Source organism: Bos javanicus, chromosome X (assembly GCF_032452875.1).
Source record: "Bos javanicus breed banteng chromosome X, ARS-OSU_banteng_1.0, whole genome shotgun sequence".
Lineage (NCBI taxonomy): Eukaryota > Metazoa > Chordata > Mammalia > Artiodactyla > Bovidae > Bos > Bos javanicus.
The window spans coordinates 34,006,955-34,020,994 of NC_083897.1; the positions used below are offsets into that span (position 1 = coordinate 34,006,955).

The 14,040-nt window shown below is 42.3% G+C and overlaps 1 protein-coding gene across 5 annotated transcripts in view; it reads left to right on the forward strand.

Annotated features, from left to right (window-relative positions):
- Window positions 1-14,040, forward strand: part of MTM1 (myotubularin 1) — a 96,732-nt gene that overhangs the window by 36,962 nt on the left and 45,730 nt on the right. For all 5 annotated transcript variants that reach the window (XM_061408717.1, XM_061408718.1, XM_061408722.1 and 2 more), the window contains 2 exons: window positions 7,874-7,984; window positions 12,279-12,380. In XM_061408717.1, the coding sequence (XP_061264701.1) occupies window positions 7,874-7,984; window positions 12,279-12,380 (213 nt within the window). The remainder of the gene's footprint in view (window positions 1-7,873; window positions 7,985-12,278; window positions 12,381-14,040) is intronic.

The window sequence follows — 14,040 nt, forward strand, 5'->3', positions numbered from 1 at the left end:
AGTCACCATCTGAAAGTTGCCAGTTCTCACCCCCAGTCATTCCACATACCCTTCTTTACAAATAGGAAGGAGTTCTGAAGATGCACGGGAACATGAAGGAAGGGAGGCTTTGAAGCCTCCCATCAAAGCAGGTAACCCTTAGGACTGTTGGTGGCATGAGCAGTGAGTTATGTGTACAGAGACCATTTTCTGACAGTGGGAAACAGTACGTTCCTCCTGGATTAAATTCAAGGAGACATTTGTCGTTAGGGTTTCCTCTAAAAGATAGGACCATAGTGATTTTATTGTTTAGGCAGAGTATTACCTACAGATTCATGAATACCACCCAAGACCCTCTTTAAGGACAGAACACATGTTAACTTTTACTGGGTAAAAGTACTTCTGGGAGAGACTACCAAGACAGAGTCAGTTGACTTTGCTTTTTGATGGTTTACCAGTATGCACACAGGACTTGGGGGGATCAAGGTGGATGGGGAGCGCTCATGTCCATCAGACTCAGCCTCTCAAATATCTGGTTCTGAAATGCACATTGGCCAGGTGTGAGGTATTGTGCCACTGAGGAGCTGGGTATCTGGCAAGAGTGGCAGCAAGTAGGTTCCACAGTCTCTATAATTGGCTGCAGTTGGAGCTGTAAATGTTGGGCGCCACCCGGAAGGGAGGCAAAGTTTACCTCCCATTGTGCACTTTTCAAAGCCAGGCATGTATTCCCTTGCAGAGAGAAGGCATAGCCACTTCATTACAAGCATGGACAAAAGGGTTCCTGTAGTATTTTTCTTTTCAAAAAAAAAAAAGTTGGAAACTTTTCAAGATTGTCCTTTTTTCATTCCTTCTGTCTAATGGATTTGACACCTTTTTTCATTTTAAAAGAGGTGAAATAATGCTAAGAAAACTGTAATAATAAAACATCCTAGTGTGTTTGTAAGTAGAAACGTCAATGGGAATGTAGGATCTGAACTAGAGTTTTTCTTTTAAATTTCAGTCTTAAATCGTCTCTTTATTTTGCTGCTGCAAAAGGAATGAGGTTTTCAGGTTAAAACAGTCCCTGCTGATACCCCAAATCCTCCTGCCCCTTGTTGCCATTCATTCTCAATTTGTTAGTCCTCAAGCTGGAGAGGCTGTGTACTACTGCATCATCCTGTTGCAAGTCACTCAGTGGATTTAAGGAATGAACTCCACTATGAGTTTGCACTTTCATACCCTAGAAAGGGGCTCGTGGCTGCTTTGGCAGTTCTCTCCATCTCAGATCAATGTATCACATCCCCCACCACCTCAGTGATGGACCCCTCCGAGCTCCTTTGCTGACCTCATCTTGTGCTCTGTTGCAAAGTTAAAAGTTGTCTTTTCTAGCTCCCATAAATCTCCCTCATTCACCTATCATGAGCTTTCACCTGTTCTTTGCACCTCCTCCCCATCTCCAAGGAAGGAACAGGAGGTCGTGTTTTACAAAGTGAGCCTTCCTCCTAGTCTCTCTGGTGCCATGGTGCCTCACAGTTCAGTGTCTTACGCGCGTGGTTTTCAGTGGCTCCCCGACCCGCAGACCTGCTCAAGTCTCTGCTTTAAAACAACTTGCCTCCCTGCTACCCCAATACTATGAGCCTCTTTCTGCCCCTTCCTTGCTAGGCTTTTTAAAGAATGAGTCCCTACGTGCTGCTGCTGCTTCAAGATTAGGAACTCCTTCACTTCTTGGTCTTGCTCGTGCTTCGTGTTGAAGCTCCTCTTTTCTTGCTCAGATATACAGACCCTGGTGGACTCTTTGCTCTTCACCTTCTCTGCAGTGAAAAGTCGGTAGTGTGTTGGTTAATACCACCTTCTTTCTGCATGTGTCCTTGACTCTTCTCTCGCTTCTGCCTTTTGTGTTTATTGCAGTTCATTTCTCCTTCCTGGGCTTCTCTGGTGGCTCAGAGCTTAAAGAGTCTGCCTGCATTGCAGGAGACCTGGGTTCTATTCCTGGGTCGGGAAGATCCCCTGGAGAAGGAAATGGCAACCCACTCCAGTATCCTTTCCTGGAGAATCCCATGGACGAAGGAGCCTGGTGGGCTACAGTCCACGAGGTCGCAAAGAGTCAGACACGACTGAGCAACTTCACTTTCTCCTTCCTACCCCCTAGCTGTATTTCCTAAGTTCTGTCGTTATCGTCTTCTTTCTCACTTGTCAGTTACTTTCCAACTTGATAGTGCCAGACCCGATCTTTCATTCTTTATTCACTACTTGAGAGCCTGCTGTGTGACAGATTCGAGAAGGATTGAAGAAGTCAACCTGGAGATTGGATTAAGGCTAATGGAGAAGGGAATGTGAAGGGTGACCGGTAGGTTTCCAGCTTTTGTCACAGGGTGGATGGAGTGCCAGCCATTGACAGAGAAAGGTGTAGTTTGGAGAGAGAAACATCGTGTGCTTTAGTTCTGGGCATTTGGAGTTTGAGGGGCCCTTGGGATTTTCCACTTCTGCATTTCCGGCTGCCTCCTGGATATCTGTTACTTGATTATCAGTCAAACTCCCTGTGTTTAGATGCTTAAACCCAGTGTGCCTAAAATTGACAGTGTTAATATTTCTCTCAGCCCCACCACCATGCCCTTCATATCTCTTGGTGGGACCACCATTGTCCCAGACACATGGGCCTGCTCTGTGATTCGTCCCTCTGACCCATCTCTTCCTCTTGCTTTCCAGCTCGATTGCTCTCTGCTCTCAGATCCTCATGGCAATCATGTCACTTGCACAGCATTAGCATGTGGCAGCATTGGCAGCATTAGCTTCCAAGATTGCAGGGCATGGGCATCCCCTCCCTTGGCTTGTGCGGGGTACTCAGGGCTGCTGGGTGCATCTGCATGCAGCAACATTCTGTCATTGCAGGCTGCTTCCCAAGACACATTTCCTGGATCCCAGTCACCCTGATCCAAGCTCTGGGATACTCTACAGGGGATTCCCCTGCCACCCGATCTTAAACCTAGCCCACTTGTTTTTGTTTTTTGTAAACAAAGTTCCCATGCTTTCCCACATGCGTAGCCATTGTCACCATGACCTATTTTTGGAAGGCCAATCTTCACCTGCTTTTATTCCACCCTTTAAGGATTGTCTATAACTTTGCCATCACAGCAGGACCTTGCTGTGACCCAATCAGGGAGAAGTCGTCCTGCCATCTTGGACCCCTCATCCCACTTCATCTGGATTTTTAAAATGCCTCTTGGCACTTTGTTGCCATTCAGTTTCTCAGTCATGTCCAACTCTTTGTGACCCCATGGACTTCAGCATGCCAGGCTCCCCTGTCCTTCACTATTTCTCGGAGTTTGTTCAAACTCATGTCCATTGAGTCAGTGATGCCATCCAACCATCTCATCATCTGTCGTCCCCTTCTCCTGCCTTCATTCTTTCCCAGCATCAGGGTTTTTTCCAACGAGTCAGTTCTTTGCATCAGGTGGCCAAAGTATCGGAGTTTCAGCTTCAGCATCAGTCCTTCCAATGAATATTCAGGACTGATTTCCTTGAGGATTGACTGGTTTGATCTCCTTGTGGTCCAAGGGACTCTCAAGAGTCTTCTCCAACACCACAGCTCAAAAACATCAATTCTTCAGCGCTCAGCTTTCTTTATGGTCCAACTCTCACATCCATACATGACTGCTGGAAAAACCATAGCCTTGACTAGACGGACCTTTGTAGGCAAAGTAATGTCTCTGCTTTTTAATACGCTGTCTAGGTTTGTGGGCACTTACAACCTGGCATTTTGGCTGTTTGGGTGCATGTGTCTCATTTCCCAGACTGGGCCCTGAGCTTTGTGAGGATGACGCGTACATCTTATTTCTCTCCATGGTCCCAAGCATCCAGTACAGTTTCTGTTAGTCAGTATGCACTTGAGAGAGAAGGCAAATAATTGCATCTTTTAGACTGTTTGTTATGTGTACTTCTCAATTGGTTTAGATACTTACAGGTACAGAGGCATAGAATTTAGCATTAGAATGGACCTTTGAGAATCATTAAATATTTAATGATATTCGGATAGTGGTGACTCAGGTTTCTAGAGACTTAAGCTGATTTTCCTACTCCTAGATCTTCCAGTTGGGCCTGCTGGGTTATCTGATCTTGAACCTGTCATTTGGGGAGACCATGGTAGGTAGCCTCATTAGACTGTGGGTGTCTTTGGTCAGGAGCTGGCTGGTTTTCCTCAGTGTCCAATTTTCTGCTTTGTGTTGGGTCAAGGTAATCAGAAGTGTAGAATTTTCTTGATACAGTGGCAAAGTACAGTACGGTCTCACTCACTTCTAATCCTTCTGTTTTTTAAATTTGCATTCTTGCTTCCATCTTGATATTAGAATATCAGACTTTTATGTAGTGTCTCTGTGTTTTTTTTAGGTACAAATTTGATATTTAGGAGTGCAGTTGAATAGACTATATAAATTACATAACTCATAAATTTCAATATAATCTAAGTGTAGTAACAGTGCTTGATAGTTTAATAACTACATGATATTGAGAAGAAAAAACATTCTCGTTTGCAGTTACATATGTACATGGTTACTGAGAAGTGTCTTTTTTCTGTAAGCATTTAGAATTCAGTTATGGAGTGAGGGGTTTCACCCCATGGTGCCAGCTAAAAAAATGCCTTCTTTCCAAGAGGAAAGCCCGTAGCAAAGCCCTGTAGCTGCTTGCTGGAGCATGGATTCACTGTTTTTGCAGAGTGCAGTTATGTCTTTCATGTACTAGGATATTCTTTATAATAATAATAATAATAATAATAATAACTTCCTTTGTTATCTAGCTACCATGTGCCAGGCACCATGCCAGGTACTTTTAAGTCCATTATCTCTAATCACACCTATTTTACAGGTAAATGTAGCTGAGAGATACAGTAACTTGCCAGAGTCATCCAGCTAATAAATGTTAAAACTCAGATTTGACACTTCTTTTTGTCCAACTTTCGCGTTTGTGCTCTTTTCTCTACACCATGCTAGCCATACCATCACACTTTTTTAAAAAAATTTATTTTTTTTAATTGGAGGCTAATTACTTTACAATATTGTACTGGTTTTGCCATACATCAACATGAATCCGCCATGGGTGTACACGTGTTCCCAATCCTGAACCCCCCTCCCACCTCCCTCCCCATACCATCCCTCTGTGTCATCCCAGTGCACCAGCCTCGAGCATCCTGTATCATGCATTGAACCTGGACTGGCGATTCGTTTCACATATGATATTATACATGTTTCAATGCCATTCTCCCAAATCATCCCACCCTCGCCCTCTCCCAGAGTCCAAAAGACTGTTCTATACATCTGTGTCTGTTTTGCTGTCTCGCATACAGGGTTATCATTATCATCATTCTAAATTCCATATATATGTGTTAGTATACTGTATTGGTGTTTTTCTTTCTGGCTTACTTCACTCTGTATAATAGGCTCCAGATTCATCCACCTCATTAGAACTGATTCAAATGTATTCTTTTTTATGGCTGAGTAATACTCCATTGTGTATATGTACCATAGCTTTCTTATCCATTCATCTGCTGATGGACATCTAGGTTGCTTCCATGTCCTGGCTATTATAAACAGTGCTGCAATAGCCATACCGTCACACTTTTTAAACTTTATTTTGAAATACGACCTCTCAAGAACTTGGAAGAAAAGTCCCTGAGAGGTCCTAGGTACCCATCACTCAGCTTCTCCACTAACTGTATTGCTTTATCCAACCCAGAACATCCAGGGGCATGATAACATTAACTAAGACTCTGACTGTGCTTGATTTCATCAGGTTTTGCACACACTCATTTTTGCCATGTTTTTGCATAGAGTCTGATGACATTTGATGCCATGTGTCAGTTCGTGTTCCCACCACCAACAGTCAAAATATGCAGCTCCTCTGTGGATGCAGAACTCCGTTTATAGCCACGCCCTACTTCCCCTCAGCCCCGGTGGCCACTTCTCTGTTCTCTAGCTCTACAATTTTCTTGTGTCAAGAAAGGTATGAATGGAACCATAGAGCACATGAGCTTTTGAGAGTGGTTTTATCCGGTCAGCATGATGCCCTCAAGATTCTTCTAGGTGGTTGCGTGTATCTGTAGTTCATTCATTTTTGTAGCTGAGCAGTAGTCCATGGCATGAACACACCACACTCTTAGACTTTTAAAATTTCTAGAATACCCACGAGTGGTATTTATATTTTTTGAAGAAATGATTACTTTCTTGTATTTTGTTTTAAAGACATTTAAGGTAAATAAAAAGCAAAAATTTGTATTTTATTTGTATTCCACAGCAAAGGACATCTTTTTAAGAACAAAGACTCAATAGGCAGCTTTTAAAATTTTTGTTATCAAAGTCATCTAACACAGCATTAAAGAAAATATTGGATTACTGAAATTTTCTATAGCCCTTTCTACCTTTGTCCATATGAATATATATTTTACATTTTTGGAGTCACAGTGTATTTTGTTTGCTGTTTTTTTTTTTTTTTAATACTTCAGCTTATTTTTCCATGTACCATAATTATTTTAGTAGCTTGTGCTCTTCCGTCAAGTTGACTATAATGTTCTTTGTCCTGATGGCCACCTCTGGCTCCATCTTCACACAGGTAGCTTTTCCTCCTATTGCTCCATAGCTGTAAGATAATGTCAGAGGAGTGTCATTGTGGGCTCAAAGAGTTAGGACCATTTTTATGGTTCTTTTGATGTATGTTCTAAGACCTTGGCTTGAATCTCAACCTTTCCCTGTAGTTAGCCAAAATTTTTTAAAGCCTTGGTGATGACATCAGGCAATGGGAATACTTCATCTGTGTCCATTGTCAGGACAATGCAGTCAAAGGCCCTGTTGTGGTTTCTGGCCCAGATGACATATTCTGAACATGGCAGCTGCTGTTCTCTTGGTGTGATGATCTTGATGTGGCTTTACTGACGTTATTCCATCTTTCATGCCAGCAGTCCTCTGGACCCCTTGTGTCCAGTATTGGGTAAGGACTGATGGAGAAGCTATGCACTCAGGCCCTTCTTTGGGAAAAACACCTGTGCCTAAGATACACACTGTTTCCGGATGCCTGGCTTCTAGTGAGGGAATACAGACGTGGAAGTTGATGGTGATGAGACTAGAAGCAAGTGGTGTAATAACATCCAAACTGAGTGCTGTGGAACCGAAGAGAAGGCAGTGGTCAACTCTGTGATCAGATGGGAAGCAGGGCATTGTTAGAGGTGATGCTGGCTGAGCCAGGTCTGAAGCCAGGGCAGAATGTTGGTAGTTGAGAAGCCAGATCATGTGAGGCAAAGAGAACACTGTGCACAGAGCCCCTAGCCCTGACTTTAGACAAAATATTTGGAGAACTATGAAGGCATCTACTTACTTGCAGTGTAGAACATTGTGGGACAGCAGCCTGCAGAGACAGGCTGGGAGCCACATCCTGGGGCCCCCGCATTGTGTACCTGTGAGTTTAGTCTTTATTCTGCAGGCAGTGCACAATGGCACATGTTTAGTGTAAGTTGTTCAACTTACACTAAGGAGTCGTGTCCAACTCTTTGTGACCCCATGGACTGTAGCCCGCCAGGTTTCTCTGTCCATGGAATGAATGCTCCAGGCAAGAATACTGGAGTGGGTTGCCATTCTGTTCTCCAGGGGATATTCCCAACCCAGGGATTGAACCCACATCTCCTCCACTGCAGGCAGATTCTTTACTATCTGAGCCATTAGGGAAGCCCATATAGGGGATGCATTTTGGTTGCATAACTGACTATTCTCATGCTTGCTTTTTCCTGTGTGATCACTATCATATTTTTATTCATAAAAGGTGGTAAAAGGACCAAGGTAAAAATGCCCTGAAAGCACGTGGGTTTTTTAAAAGTATGTTTTTGATTGTTTAATTGTACTGACAGAAATATTGACTTGTGTCTTTTTGTCCATTACAGGATTCTGCTCTAATACTTGATGTTCCTCTGGGTGTGATCTCAAGAATTGAAAAAATGGGAGGCGCCACAAGTAGAGGAGAGAACTCCTATGGGCTAGATATTACTTGTAAAGTAAGAGATTCAGTACTTTCTTATGGGAAAAAAAGTCACGTTAGTGTTGAATGATAAGTAAAAAGTGAATGTATGTTTAAAAGAAAACTCAAAGACCCTTGTTCATCCAAGGCCCTGGAGTGGTTCTCCCTTCATGATCAAGCATTCCAGAATCTTCTAGGGGAAGAGTTCCTATGAAAGAAACCTGCTGTTGTCACCAAGCATGAGGACCTGAGCCAGTCAGTTTTTGCCCAAGTCTGCTCCTGGTGTCCCTTTGTGTGATGTGTCTCCAGCCAGACACCTCCACACCATGTCAGGCATGGGGAATGGCAGAGATTTAATGATAATAACATTCAGTCAGCTATAGTAGTAACTGTTTATTGAGCATCTCTGTCATTCTAAACACATGCTAGGGCCTTTGCATTAAAGCCTCAGGGCAGCCTTCTGAGATGAACAGTGATGTCCCCATTTTATAGATGAGGAGTCTGAGGCTAAGAAGAGATTGGTGAATTAGCTAAGATGACCCAACTGATGGCAGAGTTGGGATCCAAATCCAGTGAGATAATAATTTTGCAAATGACAGAATAAACCTTCTTACCAGAAAACTTCCTTCTTGGGTATTCCATATTAGAAGACTATAGTACCCAGTCTTAGAAAGATCTAGACGGGGTTTGGAGGTCATCTGTCCAAGTGGTTCCCACAGCTAGATAATGCATGAGGGGCACCTGGGAAGCCCTCTTTGGGTTGACAAAGGCAAAGCTTTGGGTTCTATGTCAGATCCTACTGTAAGATAATTGGTGAAGGCTGTGTTCCAGAGGCTGGGACTCTTTCAAGTGTCTCTGACCATTAGTCTAGTACAGGGATCAGTAAAGGGCCAGAAAGCACATAGTTTAGGCTTTGTGGGCCATTAAGATCTCTGTCATACATTCTTCATTGTATTTTATTTTTTTCAACAAAATACAATGTCTTTTATTTTTATTTTTAAAATATAAAAAACAATCTTAGCTTGAAGACCACACCAAGACTGACCTGGGCTGAAGTGTGCTGACCCCTGGCCAGTCTGAGTCCTTCATTCTGTGGGTGAGAAAGGAAGTGTTTGCTCAATGGGCTTCCTTGCCTACAGGTGCCTGAGGGAGCTGACGGAAGAGCCACAGTCCTGGCCCATGTCTCCTTTTGGTCTTGTGCACTGTGGTTTCTTAAAGCCAATCTCCTGTACCTTGTTTTGGATTTTGAAGATAATACGTGTTTGTCTCCAGTTTTTAAAAGATCAAGACTAGTACACTCCATCAGAAAGTGAAGGATTGTGTCATAATGAGACTTGAACTGAAATGCTCCCTCAATCCCCACCTTGGCAGCCTTTTGTTGATTTTGGTAGAATTCACACTCCCTTAATACCTCATCTATAATCCTAGTGCCTTTCTACCCTTTGGGGCCTAGAAATTGGGGGTTTACTTTTGAGGAAGGTTTTTCTCTTTTGCATAGAAGAATCTGTGGGGGGAGAGTTGTTATTATTACAGCACTTCATGGAAAATGAGGTTGCTCTTCCTATGATTTCAAAGTGACTCTCATTCTCATTGAATTGAAAAAATCCTATTTATTGCCTTGTCAATGGGCAAAACTTGTATTTAAATATGAATCCCAAATCAACAAAACACATTCTTACCCTCTGACTGTGTATTGTAAGAACATGGGGCTGAGGAACAAGTCGGCAGGCATAATTCTCAAATGTTCCATATGTATATTTCATGGAATTAGTATCAAGCCCAAAGACAGTGGCCTAGAACCATGTTGTAGTACAACCTTTTAATTCTGTTATCTCCCTGGAAACACAGGACATTGTGAGAGTCGAATTCTGTTTTCTCAGAAACAGAGCTGAGGGTGACAGAAAGAGAATCTGCTCTAGTGGTACAGGGCTCGCCCCCTGTCTCCCGCAGGTCCCCTTTCATCTGCAGTCACTAACCACAGTCCCACCGCACTGCTTTCTCAAAATGAGAATGTGGAACCCCCTACAGATTGTCTCCACCAGGGCCGCACTTGGGGATTTCTGCTTACCAGTGGCAGCTTGCTCATGCTGGACAGAAGTCCCAGTGGTTGTCATCTACAAACAAAAGAGAAGGCAGCTCCAAATATAGGAATTCCTACCCCGCAAGCCCATGCCAGCCCCTGCTAACAACTCGGAGCTTAAAAAACTAAAAAGCAGAGCCAGACCATCTCACCAGGGCTGTTGCAGCAGGCTGTTGCAGTGGGCTGTGTTTACTCTGTTATCTTGAGGCTTGGCGCAGCACTGCATGTCCCAGTTGCTGAATACCAAGGGTCTGATGGCAAGACTTTTCTGCCACGTGGCTCTTCCCCAGGTGTCCTTCCCATCTGGGTCAGGCTCTAGGAGACCAGGTTGAAGGCACCCCTCAGTATATGCCCATAGTCCTCTCACAGATTTGGTGATCAGCCCGTGACTCACTTGCCTTTTCCACTTCAGTTTTCTCGTTGGCAAGACAAGGTAGTGATTCTCCCTGTCTTTGAATTCCATCTGAATCAGATGGCCACACCAAGGCACTTAAATCACTTGTGCTTTGGAGCATTGAAAGTCGTGGTTTGAATCACCGATGGACCAGAATAAAGATTTACTTAGAAATGATCTAGTTTCTGGTTGAGAGGTTAAGGGCATCATGTTATCATTGGAACCAAGGCTGATGGGAAGAAGATCCTTCATGCATCTGTGAGCCCTGGGGATCCTCAGCTAGCCACTGCTGTATTTCAGGCTCTTTGTAAACCCCTTAAAAGCACATCATCTTATTGAAGTGATTTTTTTCCTTCTACTTGACTAGTGCTTTGCATCATGAGACAACAACTAGTGTCTCAATGTTCTTGGAAGATGTTGTGAATCAGTTTTGGGATATTATAAAGTTTGTTGTTGTTGTTCAGTCACTAAGTTGTGTCTGACTCTTTGTGACCCCATGGATTGCAGCATACCAGGCTCCTCTGTCTTCCACTATTAAGTTATGTGCTTTTAAAAATGAAAGCATGGACTCCTGGAGCTGGCGAGGCCCAGTAGATGCCATCCGTATAGAGAGATGGTGTGGGGTCGTTGATGAAAGGCCTGAGAGCCTGGTTCCTTACACTCCCTTCACTGCCCCTTGCATTTGGGGATGTGTATAGCAAGGCTTTTGTCTCCTGCGTGTTGAAGACTTAGGAAGCTTCAAGAGTGCTCTTGAGATAACAAGTGAAAAAGCACTTAGGAAAATATGAAGATGGTGACATCTGAGAGGGCAGGGGCTGGATCTGTCTCACTCCTGAAGCATTGAATGTGCGATGCGGAAGGTGACGGCCATCACTCAGCCACAGAACCATGATTTAAGAGACAACCTCAAAAACTGCCAGCTTCAAAAATATGATAGAATGTTATATCTTTTGCTGGGTAATACAAACTGATTTTTAAGGGAGGTTATTTTATTTTACTTACTTTACTTAATTCAGTTTGAAAGAAGGTTTCCCTGCTTATTGAAGAGATATGTATTGGAAACTATCTCTAAAATCTGGTTTTGAGCATTAATTCTTAGTTCCTAGAAGCATAGTCATTCCTACTATGGTAGATCTTAAGGTGGTCTTTATAGAAGTCTGTGAAAGTAAAATTCTGATTGTAAAGTCCTAAAGAAACTAGCTGTTTGTTTTCAGCCTGGTTCCTATTTGCTTATAGCAGATATTTTAGCTCTTATACTTTTTATCTAAGTTATACCATATTGTTCCAATGAAATGTGATTTTCTTTAAACAAAAAAAGTAAAATTGTATAACAAAATATAAGAGCTTAAAATGCCAGTCATTTCCTAATTTTTAAAAGAGAGACTTTAAAGTTAAAAGCATGAGGGGAGAGGGAGAGAGCTTCTGTATTTTAATGACATGTTTGACAATTTTAAAATGACATTTTTGGCAGATACACATTTGATAAAAGTCCTATGAATAAAAGTTTTATAATTAAAATGCCTCAGAAAAAAAAATACCTCAGAAAGCAGTTAGACAGACATTGGAGTAATGCACTAGGCAAGGTTTGGTTTTTCTTTTTAACAAATGAACTTTAACTCCGTCTTCTGTTTAACGTGAGTTGTCTTGTCTTTACAATCATGACGATGATGGGAATATTTTCAGGGGTTCTTAAAACCAGATATTTCAAGATATGGTACAAAACAAAGTAATTTTCTTAGTGGTCTAGCTTTGTTGCCTCTTCAGGTAAGTCGATCTTCTACCAGAATAGAAGGTTTTTTGCTAACGAACATGACTCAGTTTGCAGACTGAATTGGCACATTTGTCCTTTGCCCCCAGGACTTGAGAAACCTGAGGTTCGCGCTGAAACAGGAGGGTCACAGCAGAAGAGACATGTTTGAGATCCTCACAAGATATGCCTTCCCTCTGGCCCACAGTTTGGTAGGTTCCCGGGTTCTCCTTTGCTTCCTCTGCTGCGTTCCCCAGTGGGGTGTGTGTGCGAGGCTGTTTACTACAGAAGCTTGACCTATTCCCAGAGGGCACAAGCCTCTCCTCCGCCAGTTTGTATGGGGTGGCTCAGTGCAAGTGACCCCTGCCACCCCCGAGCCTGCCCTCTACCTGGGCCAGCCCTCTTCCAAAGGCCAAAGGTGGCAAGGTGACCACAGGCATGTCCGTGAAGTGCTGTGACATCACATCCCAGAGCTCATCGCCCTCAGCTTGGGAACTGAGAGTGAGGTGGGTCAGGCTTCTGTGGTTCCAGTTATACGTGGAAACAAGTGCTCTGAGCCCAAGGGCCATTGTACTTCTCAAATCCGGATTTGTGGTTTAGGCGCAGATTCTTTATTTTTAAGGACTGACACTTTAAATGTCATTTTATGGGGTTTACTATATATTTGCAGGACAGACTTATGCATTTGTTGCTTACAACCTATGACTTAGTGCATAACAAGTTTTGGGCTGTGTATATCTAAAATTTTCCTTCCTATTTAGCAGACTTAGTAATCTCACCTTGTTTTACTGAGGGACTGAAATAAGCTTTCCACGCATCTTGCTCTTCAAACCATCTTTCTTTGTATTCTGCCTTGATCTTGCCTTCTTTTTTTTTCTTTTTTCCTGTCTTGTGTCCTCTTAATGCCTCCTTCACTTCTGCTGCTTGAGTTTGTTATTTTTTTGTTGTTGTTGTTTTATTTGAAACTTAAATTTCAAAAGCTTTATTGATTTTATTTTTGATAGTGTTCTCAGAATTTTCTCTAAATGTCTTTTTAAAAATTTTTATTGAAGTTTAGTTGATTTAATAGTGTTGTGTTAATTTCTGCTGTACAGCAAAGTGATTCAATTATATATTTATGTATATACACTTTTTCGTATTCTTTTCCATTTTGGTTTATCACAGGATCCTCTGCTTGACTTTAAACAAACTTGAAGGCAAACATCTATCAAGGGGAGAACAGGGGAATAATTCTTTAAATAAATATATGCCTTTATTTTAAGTATAGAATAAATAGTGCTCCAGCTAGACTGAAGGTGATGAAAGATGGAACTCTTCTTCCTATGCCTGTCTTTTATTTATTTATTTGTTTTGGGGCAATAGGGACCTGAATTTTTTTCTAGCAAGACATGGCTTCTTTCTTTCTGAATTTCATCAGCAGTTTTTCCATCAAAGGAAATTTATGACTGATGGAAAGGGCAATTATACAAAGACTTGTGGTCTAGGGGGATCTGGAGTACTCATTGTGAGTCATGTGTTGATTGGAGATTCAAATGTGATGCTTACAGCAAATGTGATGATATCAAAGAGTTAAATACATGTTAAGCCTTTTCTCAGTTATTGGTTAAATATGTGATTTAAAAGATATTTCAATATTAACATTTTTAAATGACTAGAATAAAATGTTTAATGGGAATACATCTTTGGAATTACTGTGAAAGTGAGAATGTACATCTAATCCAGGAAAACTAATTGAGGGGATGGGTTCTGTCCTGAGTTTTGCATATCTGGCCTTATATAATCAGAGATGTGAAGATGGTTTACACAGTAGGTGTGAAGGAGCTGAGGCCCCAGTCCATCTCCTGTGTGATCTTGCTTGATCAGTCATCTCCT